This window comes from Polypterus senegalus, chromosome 15 (assembly GCF_016835505.1).
Source record: "Polypterus senegalus isolate Bchr_013 chromosome 15, ASM1683550v1, whole genome shotgun sequence".
Lineage (NCBI taxonomy): Eukaryota > Metazoa > Chordata > Cladistia > Polypteriformes > Polypteridae > Polypterus > Polypterus senegalus.
In genome coordinates this window covers 91089970-91106043 of record NC_053168.1, presented here as the reverse complement: position 1 = coordinate 91106043, position 16074 = coordinate 91089970, and the positions used below count along the sequence as shown (strand labels likewise).

Below are 16074 nucleotides of genomic sequence, written 5' to 3'. Positions count from 1 at the left end.
GATGCACATCCAGGGCACAAAGCTCCCGTTCCACCACATCCCAAAGATGCTCTATTGGGTTGAGATCTGGTGACTGTGGGGGCCATTTTAGTACAGTGAACTCATTGTCATGTTCAAGAAACCAATTTGAAATGATTCGAGCTTTGTGACATGGTGCATTATCCTGCTGGAAGTAGCCATCAGAGGATGGGTACATGATGGTCATGAAGGGATGGACATGGTCAGAAACAATACTCAGGTAGCCCGTGGCATTTAAACGATGCCCAATTGGCACTAAGGGGCCTAAAGTGTACCTAGAAAACATCCCCCACATTATTACACCACCACCACCAGCCTGCACAGTGGTAACAAGGCATGATGGATCTATGTTCTCATTCTGTTTACGCCAAATTCTGACTCTACCATTTGAATGTCCCAACAGAAATCGAGACTCATCAGACCAGGCAACATTTTTCCAGTCTTCAACTGTCCAATTTTGGTGAGCTCGTGCAAATTGTAGCCTCTTTTTCCTATTTGTAGTGGAGATGAGTGGTACCCGGTGGGGTCTTCTGCTGTTGTAGCCCATCCGCCTCAAGGTTGTGGGTGTTGTGACTTCACAAATGCTTTGCTGCATACCTCGGTTGTAACGAGTGGTTATTTCAGTCAAAGTTGCTCTTCTATCAGCTTGAATCAGTCGACCCAGTCTCCTCTGACCTCTAGCATCAACGAGGCATTTTCGCCCACAGGACTGCCGCAAACTGGATGTTTTTCCCTTTTCACACCATTCTTTGTAAACCCTAGAAATGGTTGTGCGTGAAAATCCCAGTAACTGAGCAGATTGTGAAATACTCAGACTGGCCCGTCTGGCACCAACAACCTTGCCACGCTCAAAATTGCTTAAATCACCTTTCTTTCCGATTCTGACATTCAGTTTGGAGTTCAGGAGATTGTCTTGACCAGGACCACACCCCTAAATGCATTGAAGCAACTACCATGTGATTGGTTGATTAGATAATTGCATTAATGACAAATTGAACAGGTGTTCCTAATAATCCTTTAGGTGAGTGTATAGCTGTTCTAAATTTTCAAATATGAAGCCTTATTCATGAAAAGTTGCAATTCCAGTTTTTAAAAAAAAAAAGTGTTTGTAGAATTTAAAACCATGAATCTCTGATACTAAATTTGCTATAATGTGTTACAAAGAAGACTAGTTATGTTTTATGGTTTAGTGTCAGTGGCACTGACGAAAAGAGGCAGAACTGGAAGTGGCAGAGTTGAAGATGCCACGATATTTGCTCAGAGTAATGAGGGTAGACACGATTAGAAATGAGCGACAACACTGGTAAGACAGTTTGGTGACAAAGTGAGAGAGGTTAGATTGAGATGTTTTTGGCACGTGCAGGGGACAAATAAGGGGAACATTGGGAAAAGAACTTTGAGGATGGGACCCCAAATAGGAGGTTTATGGATGTGGTGATGGAGGACGGTGTGGCAGAAAATGACAAAGAGACAGATAGATGAAGACGGATGACCCGCTGTGGTGACCCCTAAATAGGAGAAGCCAGAAAGAAGACGTTTCTCCTTTAACTAACTATAAAATTCTAAAAATGTAGATGCTTCCTAGTTTTTCTAGATTATTCTCTATAATTTAATGTATATTGTAAGGTTTCAAAACTCTTTTGGGGCTCCCCCCAATGGGACAACAAGCTGAAGAGTGCCCCAAAGTGTGATCGCCATGTCTATGGAAGACAGATTATCAGTTACTGGGGCAACAGCAAGATCCAACCGCTGTAGAAGCTCGCCGCGAAAACAAATCCAAAAAAACCGGGGTGATGCTACAAGCACCTGCCGTCGATGGGTGGTGAAAGGAACATTATGACTTCAGAGAACAGTATCACTTGGCCATTAACCTGGCCATGATTGCTGTGTCTGTGTATAGGAGAGGGGTAGATCCCGCTACAATAAATAGCCGTGCTGTTCCTGTTACAAGCTGTATGAAGATGGTTTTGCTAAAGTACTGAGACTCAGCCTCATGTTTTGGGGTGCAAGACAGGGACTCGCATTGTCACAACAGGCTTAAAAAGAATGAAAAAAGTCATGACTACATGCCTGGTGTAAGTTATATTTTGAGCTATAGAAGAATTTACCTAATCATCATACAATGCCCTCAAATGGAGTACAAATACTATACATTTTCACATTCTGTTACAGCATATTGTTCTGAATATCTTGAAATTCTACAGCAGGCTAGAAGAATTCCACATTTTGGAAAGGGATAAATCGTTCTTATTTCATGGAAGTCAAGCTGAAATAAGTAAATGACAGTCTTTGAAGTTGCTTTGCAGTGAAAGCCTTTATTTTGGAAATATCACAAAACACCCAAGCCTAAAGGCAGAAAGATATTTTAAAATGTGTGCAAGTGCCAAAGATGTACGCACCAGCACACATAAGAATCTTTTTAAGGTTTTGGCTTCTTTCATAATCATATTTCAGTGTTAAATTTCTTTATTAAGAGAATGGGGTATTGGTGTAGAAACTGTGAAAATACTGTTTACTCTCAAGGGATAGTTTATAAGAGAGAAGGAGATTTTCTTTTGTAAATGAAGACTAGCCTTGTGTGCTTTTGTCTTATTAAAACACAAAAACATGGACGGATTAATTATCTGCTACTGAGATATTCATACTTTGGGGTGCGGCTTCCTCAATACTCTTTTTGACATATTTTTTCAAGGATGGTTTATTTTTTGACCCATTTAGGTCAATCAGAATGGGTCAGTGGTGCCTGTGAAGAGATTTCTGTCCCAAGCTGTCCTGCAAGGTAAGTTCGGTTTCCTTGGTTACTTTCTCTAAACTTAAATTAGGAGGAAACAAACACTTTCTGTAGTTGTACTGTAATCGTGCATTATGCTTAAATTGTGTGTTATTTAGACTATTATATGTGTGTGGAGGGCGGCACGGTGGCACAGTGGGTAGCGCTGCTGCCTCGCAGTTAGGAGACCCGGGTTCGCTTCCCAGGTCCTCCCTGTGTGGAGTTTGCATGTTCTCCCAGTGTCTGCGTGGGTTTCCTCCCACAGTCCAAAGACATGCAGGTTAGGTGGATTGGCAATTCAAAATTGACCCTAGTGTGTGTTTGGTGTGTGTGTGTGTACGCCCTGCGGTGGGCTGGCGCCCTGTCCAGGGTTTGTTTCCTGCCTTGCGCCCTGTGTTGGCTGGGATTGGCTCTAGCAGACCCCTGTGACCGTTTAGTTGGAATATAGCAGGTTGGATAATGGATGGATGGATATATGTGTGGAATATATTGTAATATTATATTCATTTCAGCAAAAGATGGGTTTAATATTGGTTATGATTGTTTGTCGTCTTTCTTGACAGACCTGCTCTGTTTGCAGAAATGTATTGATAGACAATTTGCTGACATTGACCTTGGCCTGACTCTGATTAAGAATGTTGCTCATTCCCTTAGCTGACAACAATTGGCTTAAAAGAGTTTGCAGAACACCCTCTTCTATTTACAGCTTTGTTTTATGTATAATATGTTCACTTATGCTTTTAACTAATGGGTAAAAATTCAGATAGGATAAAAAGTTGCCAGAAAATGTTCCCAGCAGGCCAAAGGATCAGGCTGTTATTATTTGGAGGCACATGTGGTGCAAGAAAAACTAGATGGGCACACATAAAAATACAAACTATGTATACATTTATCCAAGGAACTACACATAGAAAGTATTTTGCAAAAAAAAGGTGTCCAGCTTGCCCAGTCCTTGCATTTATCAAATGTCTCGGAGTAGGAAAATGGTCCTAACTGAATCAAAAATCTCAAAAATGATGCAAATTTAGCCCTACACTAAAGATTAGGAGTAATAACATGTTATCAATTTTCCTAATTTAGGAAACTAATTGTAACTTCACCAGAATTTGGAGAGCTTGTGAGCTGTCCTAACTAAACAAGGAACTGCCTGGAGATGGCATTCAGGTAGACATCAGCACATGCGTTCCGGGAAAGGCACAATTTTTGGAGAAGAACTCTGGACAACATTTAGCTTGTATCTTGATATTGATTTGACATATTGATTTGACAGAGGTAGAATAATATTCATAACAAAGATTGCACTTCATGTAAATGCTTCATCTTTGTGAAAAAGACTTGCACTGTCAGCTGAAATGAGAGTGTTGGTAACATCACATTTGTTTCTCCACAAGGAAAATGCAGTTTTGCAAGAGTGATGACTTGGCTATGTCACAACCAGCCATTTCTTTAATTTTATACTAAATTTTGAATGCCCTTATTGTGGGTGAGGTAATGCACAGATTTATACATTTCTCCATCACTCCGAATGAGGTAATGTGAGCTTTGCTGGCCTGAATAGCCTGTTCTTGAGTGTTCTAACAAGGACATGGGGAGGAAAAATGAAAACAACACACAAAGTAATAGTGCAAGAATTCAAAGCCAGTTCTCTGGAACAAGAGAAAGTAGCTTGATCCACTGCACCATCATTTCACACTTAAATAAAAAGTTTGTTTATTAAAATTATAAAACTATTAAAATATTTTTCTATGAAAATTGAGGCTATGTGGATTTAATATTTGTATTCAGAAAAAAAAGTACTTCTTTTACTTTTAATTCATAATATCAAAAACTGAAAGATTCACATTCTTTCATTTTGGATTTTTATCTGCCTTTCTTTCTGAATGGATGGGAGTTAAAACGTATTTTGGAAAGTGTAGGTGATATATTGCACCAAACCCCCTGGGGAGTAATAATCTATCTTTGTTCTGTATATTTAAAAGTATGTATTTGAACTGACCTTTTTTTGGTATAATTTGTGTTTTTTTTAATTGTGAATACTTACATAAGGAGATTGGTCTTATTCATGTGTAACAATTCTTCATGGAGAGTGTGATTTAATTAACTATACGAACCCAGTACATTGTTCAAGTTTGCAACAGCCTGTTGATATAATACAATTGTCTATGCCATTAGGGGGAAATTAGGCTTTTTACAGAAGCTCTTTAAAGAAATAAACAAATACACACACACACACACACACACACGATGATCTAAATACACACCAGAATGACTAAAAATTAAGAAAATTGAAAACAAAGAAATCTTTTGACTACACAGTTACAGTAACAATGAGACATTATGCAGACATTTTGTTGTTGGTATAAAGGAGCCCCAGTAGTGCTTCCTGACACACTCCTGCTGAGTAATTTGCTGGCTTATAGTACTTTGCATTAGTGTATCAGAGAGAGGATGTACTGTACAGCATTGTTCATAATGGCACTCCTTGTTAATTCTCTCATTTGCTATGACCTTGAAGGGGTCCAGAGTGTGTCCTATAACTGAGCCTGCCCTTTTAATTAGCTTGTTGATTCAGTGGGCCTCCCGTGAAGGGATGTTACCAACCCGGCACACCACAGTGTAGAAAACACACTGGCCATCACAGAGTTGTAGAAGATGTGAAGTTACAGTATGTCGCTACCCATGTTAAAGGAATGTGATCTCCTAAGGAAACAGAGCCTGCTCTGCCCTTATTATATAGTTTCTCTGTGTTATGAGACAAGTCCAGATGGATAACCAAGTACTTGTAGGAGTGCACCACCTCTACCTCTATAGCTGCTCCCTGGCTAGTGACTTGACAATGGAGCCTCTTTGATGCAATGAAAGTGAATAACCAGTTCTTTATTTTTGCTGATGTTGAATTTCAGACAGTTCTTTCTGCACCAAAAATCAAAATTCTCCACCTGACTCATATATTCTGTCATCCCCTTTAACAAAACGCCACATTATTGTGGAATCATCTGAGAATTTTTGCAAGTGACATGACCAGGTGTTGTTTATGGTCTGAGGTGTACAAAGTGACAACAACATTGGACAGGACTGCTCCTTGTGGTGCTGCAGTGTTGCCCACATCCATATCAGAAACACAATCCTTGAATCTCACAAATTTCAGTCTACCTGAAAGTTAGTCCATCATCAAGGTCACCATAGGCTAATCCACCTGCATATCTCTGAAATTTAAAAAAAAAAAGCATAATCCTCACAGTGCTGCCAACTGTCCACAAGACAATAAGCCTTGTGGAACAGATAGATAATTGAACCTCCAATTTTGCAGTGGGTCCAGGTGGTCTACCACAAAAGGACTCCTATAATCTAGGATAAGCTTCTCAAAGGTCTTCATGATGTGAGTCGTAAGTGACGCTGGTCTGTATTTAATAGGTGAAGAGGCACCTGCCTTCTTTGGAACAGGAACAATGCAGAATGTTTTCCAGAGCAGTGGCACTCTCTGAAGCCTTAGGGACAGACTAAACAGGTGACAGGGGACAACACAAAGCTGGTAAACACAGGCCTTAAGAATTTGGACTGCCTCCCTCTGGTCCTGTGGCTTTTCCAATGTGCAGCTTCCACATTTGTCTCCTTATGTGGTGTTCATTTATAGACAGCCCATACTGATGGTCAAAAGTGGACTCATCATTGGCCATTGCAGTTGACGTGCTGGGAGTTATTCATGTAGTAATGATTATTTGGGAAGAATTGCCATTGGAAAAAAGATGGCAGTGGGAAAGAAAATCTATTAAAAATTGGTTCAGGGCATTAGCTTAGTTCTCATCCCTTTCTAGCACCTGAACCCTGGATTGCTAGTGTCCATGCTATGTTATCTGAAATTTTAAAAAGTGAAGGATATTTAAAGTATGTCCATGTTTCTTAGAGTAATCTCTTCTTTGTCACCCTCCACCCAGAGCAGTCTGGGACTGCTTAAAAAATACAAAATGCTGCATGAAGCAATGCAGCCATTTTTGTTTAAATCAGCAGAAAAGAGTGGATCAGTAACATCACTTATAGAAGAATACAAAATCTCAAGTATCAGCACAGCAGTGTAAACTACAGGTGAGCCATGCATGACCAACCCGTCCTATAAATGCTGCGTTAATTCTAGGGATTGTTTCAAAGTACCAATGTAAACGAGTGATTTTGCTGTATAAGGACAGAAAAACATTACTGTTCTCCATTATGGAAATCAGGCTACCTTATCAAACACAAAGTTACTGATTTATTTGCACAATAGTATACTGTGATAGTCTGTAGTTTGCAAAATGTGGTTCAGCTTATGTTTATAACTTGACATCTTTCACTGTTTAATTCTGTACCAGACTGTACAGTTAGTTCACCTATGGTATACAACACTGTTAGGAGTTTTGCATAAGAGGTTCTTATGTGGTACATTCCTGCAGTTCCTTTCTTGAAGGAGAGATTCTTTACATAAATACTACTTAAATATTTAAAGCTTCTGTGAACAAAATGTTCTTTAGTAATTATAAAGCACAAAACAAGAACTGGTTAATGTAGCAATGTCATGAAAGCAAAGTAACTTTTGCAAGATGCTTGGAAGCAGAGTTTCGAAACATTTTTTAAGTGACAGATATAACCTTCATTAAGAAAGTGCTTCACACTTTCACTTTAAAGCAGAATCTGAGATAGCAGCGCTTACCGCGTACGCGGATCAAACACCGTTAGACCCCGACCATGATCTTTTATAGTTAGCTTTGAACGATTAGCATTTAAGCTAGAGGTGATGGCACTCCTCAGAAAAAAGGAAGATATTACATATGAAAATAACCACATTCGTATCTTCCCTGACTTCTCTCCAGCAACAGCTACTAAACGCGCAGCCTTCTATAACATTAAACAGCGGTTACGGCAAGCCAGCGTCAAATACAGCCTCTTGTATCCGGCAAAACTGAAAGTAGAATGGCAGGGTCAATTCTATGTCTTCGCTAGCAAGGAAGAAGCAGAGAAAGAATTAAGAAAGCTGATCCCTGGACTATTCTGATACATAATAGTGAGTCATGGCCGTTAATGATATAGTAATGATTAATAATCTACTGTCTGATCTGTTTGTTTTAAAATACGGGTTTTTATCAGAATATATTCTCATTATTACTTAGTATTACTAGGGCTATCTGTTTATGTTTTATTGTGCTTAATTAATCTTTTTTTTTTTTCTTTTTCTTTTCTAATTATTTCATCTTACCCTAAACGAGACTGTTCAATATCATACCCTTGGTTTATTGTTATTGCTATTACTGTATTAAGACTTGTTATGCTTATTTGGACACATTTTAACACCATCCCGGGTTTATTATCTGGGTGTATCATCTTAATGCACTAAAATTGCTGAAGACTATATATATATTTTAAGTGCAAAATTTTTTTTTTTTTTTTTTTTTTTTTTTTAAAGACTATATTGGTAACAGATATCTCTATCTTTTAACCTAAAGCCACTGCATGGGGCTTGTTTTGCTTTGGACGCTCTGTCTCTGGGTATGTCAGAGGACTGGGACTGTGAAGTGGGTTTTAGCCTCACTTGGGGAGGCAAAAGGGAGGGTGGGGGTTAAGGGGAGAGAAAGAGAGCAGGCTTGATCTATACCTAATCTATCCTCAAATCTTTATAATTATAACTATCAACGTAATAATAAGCTGCATGGCAACAACTCTTGGGGAAATAGGAAATTAAGACCTAAACTATTCTCACTTCCAGTTAAGACTATAAAATGACATCAAAAACTCAGAATCAGTGTCTCCATGATGGGACAGTTAACTTCGTAAGCTGGAATGTTAAAGGCCTGAATCACGAATTAAAGAGAAAGAAAGTACTTTCTCACCTAACAGGTCTAAATGCTAAAATAGTATTTTTACAGGAAACCCACTTACTAAGCAAGGATCAGTTCCGCTGCAAAAGACTGGACTGGCCAAATGTTCCATTCTAGTTTTACAAAGAAAACTAGAGGGTGGGAATTCTCATACATAGAACAGTACCATTTGTAGCATCAGATGTAGTATTGGATCCTGAAGGGAGATATGTAATGGTCATGGGAGACTTATCTAACTGTAAAATGATTTTGATAAATGTTTATGCACCTAATGTTGATGATAAGGAATTTATACAAAATTTATTTGCATCCATTCCCAATCTGAACACTCATAAAGTTATAATGGCTGGGGACTTTAATTGTGTTCTAAATCCACTTTTAGATAGGACTTCCTCCACAGGGGAACAATCTAACACCGCAAAGATAATTACAAAGTTTATAACTGATCACAACTTATCAGATCCCTGGAGGTTTTTAAACCCAAATTCAAGAACATATTCTTTCTACTCACCAGTACATCATTGCTACTCAAGGATTGATTACTTCTTTATAGATAATAACTTCTTGCCTAAGATTAAATCTTGTAAATACGATGCTATTGTTATTTCAGACCATGCACCTATGATCTTGGAGCTGAAATTACTAAGCCCCATACACTCACCCGCAGATGGCCTCAACCGCTTCTATTAGCTGACGAGAATTGTACTGAATTTATATCCAAACAAATCAAATTCTTTCTAGAGACAAATACATCCCCTGAGATCTCTGCAGGAATACTCTGGGAAACTCTTAAGGCCTTCTTAAGAGGACAGATTATCTCATATCTTTCCCACAGAAATAAATCCGAAGCCAAGAAAGTAGCAGAGATAAAAAGCGAAATTACTAAAATAGATGAAGAACATGCCAGACTACCAAGCGAGACTCTACATAGAGGAGGCAGGCTCTACATTCAGAATTAAACCTCTTGACAACTAAAGAAACTGAACAACTAATTTACAAATCCAGACATCATTATTATGAACATGGAGAGAAAGCTAATAAGCTTTTAGCTCAACAAATTCACAAGCAAGAAGTGCAAACGCAATCTCGGTAATTACTAACACAAATGGAGATAAAATCATCGAACACAAAAATATAATGCACACTTTCAGAGACTACTATAAATCCCTATATACTACTGAGTTTAAAGAAGACAATACACAATCTAATGCATTTCTGGATACATTACAGATACCACAAATAGACGCTTTAGTGTGGAGGAACTTGATAAACCTCTGCATTATCAGAATTACTAGATGCTATAAAGTCACTCCAAGGTGGAAAAGCAGCAGGCCCTGATGGCTACCCTGCAGAGTTTTACAAGAAATTCTCCGCTCAGCTAGCTCCCTCCTATTAGCAACATTTACAGAAGCCAGAGATAACCAATCTCTTCCACAAACCTTTCGCCAAGCACTAATCACTGTCTTTCCAAAACAAAATAAGGATTTATTACAATGTGCATCATACAGACCAATTTCACTTCTGAATAACGACGTTAAAATACTCTCTAAAATCATAGCTAGAAGGATGGAGAAAGTGCTCCCTCGTAATATCACAAGACCAAACTGGATTTATTAGGGGCCGACACTTATCTTCAAATCTTCGACGCCTGTTTAATGTAATATACTCACCAACTAAATCAAACACCCCAGAAATATTATTATCATTGGATGCAGAAAAAGCATTCGACATGATTGAATGGAAATACCTTTTACTACATTGGAGAAGTTTGGGTTTGGCCCAACATTTGTGCATGGATTAAATTACTGTATACTAACCCAGAAGCTTCAGTTTGCATCAATAACATTTGCTCAGACTACTTTAAACTAGAACGTGGCACTAGACAAGGATGCCCTTGTCACCACTGCTGTTTGCATTGCCATTGAACCACTGGCAATACATTGTCGAAATACTGATCAGATAAAGGGGATTAGCAGAGAAGGACTGGAACAGAAAATCTCATTATATGCAGATGACATGGTACTGTATATATCGGACCCAGAAAATTCTGTGCCTGCAGTCTTAGCAGCACTCACAGAATTTCAAAAGATCTCTGGTCTCAGAATTAATCTGAATAAAAGTGTACTCTTTCCAGTGAATTCTCAAGCATATAATATTAGATTAGACACCCTACCTTTTATCATTGCAGAACAGTTTAAATACCTGGGGTAAACATCACAAGTAAACATAAAGCTCTTTATCAACAAAATTTCGCGTCTGCATGGAAAAAATTAAACAAGACTTGCATAGATGGTCAACCCTTCATCTCACACTAGCTGGAAGAATTAACACTGTTAAGATGAATATTCTTCCTAAGCTCCTTTTTATTTCAAAACATCCCAATATACATTAATAAATCATTCTTTAAGCAATTAGATTCAACAATAACCTCATTTATTTGGAATTCAAAACATCCACGCATCAAAAGAGACCCTACAAAGACAAAAGGCAGAAGGTGGCATGGCTCTACCTAACTTCCAGTTTTATTACTGGGCAGCAAATATACAGGCGATAAGAACCTGGACACAAATAGAAGAACATACACAGGCTTGGACCGCAATAGAAGTAAAATCCTGCAGTACTTCTTTGTATTCCTTGCTCTGTGCTCCAATAAACACACGTTATCGGCAATACACTAATAACCCAATTGTGCTCCACTCACTTAGAATCTGGAACCAATGTAGAAAGCATTTTAAGACGGAGAAGCTTCTATCTGTGGCACCTCTGCAAGAGAACCACCTCTTTCAACCTTCACAAACATATGCAGTTTTAATATCTGGAAAAATTTGGAATTAACTTGCTTAGAGATCTTTATATAGACAACGTCTTTGCATCCTATGAACAATTACATTCCAAATTTAACATTCCAGCTACATTTCTTTCACTATCTTCAAATCAGGAACTTTGTTAAACAGAACCTTCCAGATTTTCCTCATCTTGCACCCTCATCCATGCTGGAAAAATATTGCTCAATTTCAAGGAGTTAGACTCCATCTCTACAATATATAAAATCATTTTACAATCCCTTCCTTTCAAAGATCCAAGAGGACACTGGGAAAAGATCTCTCAATTAATATATCAGAAAAGGAGTGGAAAGTAGCAATGCAGAGAATTCACTCGCGCTCCATATGCGCAAAGCATACAATTATACAACTCAAAATTATATATCGAGCACATCTGTCTCGACTAAAACTCTCAAAATGTTTCCAGGGCATGATCCAACCTGCGAACGTTGCAACCAAGTCCCAGCCTCACTAGGTCACATGTTCTGGGCCTGCACCAAATTAACATTATTCTGGACAAAAATTTTAATTACCTCTCAGACAGCCTTGGACTCACAATCCCTCCTAACCCATTAACAGCTGTGTTTGGGGTTCTTCCAGAGGGCTTAAAGTGGAGAAGGACAAACAAACTGTGATTGCATTCACTACACTGTTGGCACGCAGACTTATTCTGATAAACTGGAAGAATCCAAACTCTCCTCTTTTAAGTCAGTGGGAAACTGATGTGTTATATTATTTGAAATTGGAAAAATCAAATACTCAGTTAGAGGATCTGTACAGACTTTTTTCAAAACATGGCAGGATCTAATCAGTAATATTTTAAAATAAGTTCATAAAGCACAGAGAATTTTTTAATTTAGGTATGTTTACAAGCCTTAAATTTTAACGTTTGGCTTGCTCTCTCTCTCAGGGTGGGGATCGATCTGTTCTTAACTAATTTTTTTTTGTAAAATCTTGATTGCTTTGTATGGATTGTAATAAAATTAATAAAAATAAAATTAAAAAAAAAAAAAGAAAGTGCTTCACAAATTGCATACCATTTCAGTGTTGCCAGTACCTTTCAGCAGATGAAACTCCAAATGCTGTTTTTGTAAAGCTTGGGGAATGCAAATTTTTTGTGTTGTGATCTGACAAATTATATGATTTATTCCAAATACAGTTTTTCAAAACAGCCTGTAATTCTAATTTCACTGGATGGATTAAGAGCAGAATATCTAATGACCTGGAGTAAAATTGTTCCAGTCTTGGATAAACTAAGTGAGTATAATTGCACATCTTTTTTTATAAAATATCTATTAAATCTATCCTGCAACTAAAAAAATGCTTTAGTTGCCACACATTTTTATGCAATCGTTTTGTTCAACCCACTGAATTAAAGCTAAAAGTCCGCACTTCAACTGCATCTCAGTTGTTTCATTTAAAATTCATTGTGGTGATGTACAGAACCAAAATTAGAAAAAAAGTTGTCTCTGTCCAAATATTTATGGACCTAAATGTATTGAAGATGGGCAAGCATTTGAAATCTGCAACATTACCCTTAAGAGAATGTGTTAAAGTGTGTGTGTTTGAATGTGCTCTTCATTGTATTGGTATTCCATCCAATGCTGGTTGTCACCCTTAGCCTACGACTGTTGGGATAAGCAGTGGTTTAATGTAACCCTGTAAAGGATAAATGTGGGATAAAAAAATTATTGGGTCATCATCATTATCTCTATTTTCAGGTTTACCTAGGGTGGCTGCCAAATCTGTTAACTTCACTAACTATAGTGATGAGCATATTTTTGTGGTGAAACCCATTTTTCTCATGTCACCTGACACCACCTCTAACCTTATCATCTTTGGCCTTCCTCTGGGTCTCATCTCTCCTATCTTGGTGCACCCAGACCACCCTTTACTTGTTACACTCCATGCTTTAACCATCTTAATCTGTTTCTCCTCAGCATAACATTTATTGTTTTCATAACAAGTGATGTTCAGAATTCATCTACCTTACATTCTGTAATATTCCATGAATCCACCTGATTATTCTCTTTCTTTTTTTCAGCTTTGCTTCTCACATCTTATTTTTAAACAGCATACTCCCCTTCATGCAAACTTCATAAACTTTCCAATCAATGTTAAAATGGATGAATCAGAATTTAGAATGGTGCACAGCTCCTAGAATTTCTTCCTTGCGCCTCTCCCTTTCACTGTCATTGCAGTACCCACACTGATTGTTTGCATTGAGCTTGCTGTCTAGGAAGCAGAACAGTCCTATTTTCTCAAAAGCATCTCCATAACCAAATTCTGAATTTACATTAAGCACACCAGCATTCCATATCTCTATTGCCCTATTTAAGATTCACTGCCCACATCCTACCCTTCATACAAATGAATCTTTTATGCACTCACAGCCTATAACTTTTACATTGGACTGAGCTTCTCCCAGCACTTTTCCTGAACACGTCACAAGGCCATGCACCCATCTCCCCCACATCTCCTGTCTCTACACCTCCAGCTATCACCTTCTTTTTTCCTGTATTTACTTTGAAGTCTTATGCTTCAAAACAAACTTGTCTTTATTTCAGTATCTTCTCCTTCTATTCCTCTTTACTTTTTGATATCAATATGAGATCATCAGTGTGCAAGAGCTCCTATGGCAATCCTTCACTCATGTCTCTAATCACTGCCTCCATTGCTATCATGAAAACAAGCGGACTTGGGACATATCCCTGGTGCAGTCCTACCTTCACCTTCAGATTTTAGTTATACTGTACATGTCTACTGCTTTGTCCAAGTTCATTCTCCGCCATCCCTTTGTCCAACTGCAGACATCTGATGTTTTTAACCAGACATTTATTATTGCTTCCCACAAGCCATTCAGGCTTTGCAACTCTTGCATTTGTATTTCATCAGGGCTGTACTGGAGCAGACATGTTTCAGTTTGGGTGTCCTTCCTGACAACATCATCCTTTAGTTGCCTTTTATAACATGTAAGAGGGATGTTGATCTTACTCTAACCCTATCTAATGGATGAAAAAGGCAATTTGAAACATTTAAGCATTGAAGAAATACAGTTAATATACTGTATACTGCTCAAAAAAATTAAAAGAGCACTTTTCAATCAGAGAATAGCTTCAAGTCAATAAAACTTCTGGGATACTGGTCTGGTCAGTTAAGTAGCAGAGGGGGTTGTTAATCAGTTTCAGCTGCTTTGGTGTTAATGAAATTAACAACAGATGCACTAGAGGGGCAAACAATGAGATGACCCCCATAACAGGAATGGTTTAACAGGTGGAGGCCACTGACATGTTTCCCTCCTCATGTTTTCTGACTGTTTTTTCACTAGTTTTGCATTTGGCTACGGTCAGTGTCACTACTGGTAGCATGAGGTGATACCTGGACCCTACAGAGGTTGCACAGATAGTCCAACTTCTCCAGGATGGCATATCAATACGTGTCATTACCGAAGATTTGCTGTGTCTCCGAACACAGTCTCAAGGGCATGGAGGAGATTTCCGAGACAGGCAGTTACTGTAAGGCAGGCTGGACAGGGCAGTAGAAGGTCCTCAACCCATCACCAGGACCAGTATATGCTCCTTTGGGCAAGGAGGAACAGGATGAGCACTGCCAGAGCCCTACAAAATGACCCCCAGCAGGCCACTGATGTGAATGTCTCTGACCAAACAATCACAAACACACTTCATGAGGGTGGCCTGAGGGCCTGACGTCCTCTACTGGGCCCTGTGCTCACTGCCCAGCACTGTGGACCTCGATTGGCATTTGCTATAGAATACCAGAATTGGCAGGTCTACCACTGGCGCCCTGTGTTTTTCACAGATGAGAGCAGGTTCACCCTGAGCACTTGTGACAGACGTAAAAGGGTCTGGAGAAGCTGTGGAGAACGTTATACTGCCTGTAACATTGTTCAGCATGACCGATTTGGTGGTGGGTCAGTGATGGTCTAGGGAGGCATATCCATGGACGGACGCACAGACCTCTACAGGCCAGACAGCGGCACCTTGACTGCCATTAGGTATCAGGGTGAAATCCTTGGACCCATTGTCAGACCCTATACTAGCGCAGTGGGTCCTGGGTTCCTCCTAGTGCATGACAATGCCCAGCCTCATGTGGAGAAAGTATGCAGGCAGTTCCTGGAGGATGAAGGAATTGATACCATTGAGTGGCCCCCACGCTCGCCTAACGTAAATCCAATAGAACATCTCTGGGAGATTATGTTTCGGTCCATCTGATGCCACCAGGTTGCACCGCAGACTGTCCAGGATGCCCTGGTCCAGATCTAGGAGGAGATCCCCCTGGACACCATCTGTCGTGTCATTAGGAGCATGCCCCGACGTTGTCAAGCATGCATACAAGCATCATCTTTTCACTTTGATTTTTGGGGTGTGTTTGAATTCAGCCCTCTGTAGTTTGATAATTTCCAATTCCATCAAACAATATGGCATCCTTTTGTTCCTAAAACATTACCCAGTCCATGTTAGTATAGATATCCAGCATGATTTTTTTTCCCATTGAGATCTGATGTATTTTCAAAGTGTTCTTTTCATTTTTATGAGCAGTTTATTTGTGAATGGGAGCCAGTCAAATATGTAAAATATATCTGCCAGCACATTAAATA

General features: G+C 39.0%; 1 protein-coding gene across 1 annotated transcript in view; it reads left to right on the top strand.

Annotated features, from left to right (window-relative positions):
* LOC120515508 (venom phosphodiesterase 2-like) overlaps positions 1-16074 on the top strand; it is a 162993-nt gene that overhangs the window by 21237 nt on the left and 125682 nt on the right. Inside the window, exons 4-5 of the mRNA XM_039736569.1 lie at positions 2737-2797; positions 12616-12713. Of these exons, the coding sequence (XP_039592503.1) occupies positions 2737-2797; positions 12616-12713 (159 nt within the window). The remainder of the gene's footprint in view (positions 1-2736; positions 2798-12615; positions 12714-16074) is intronic.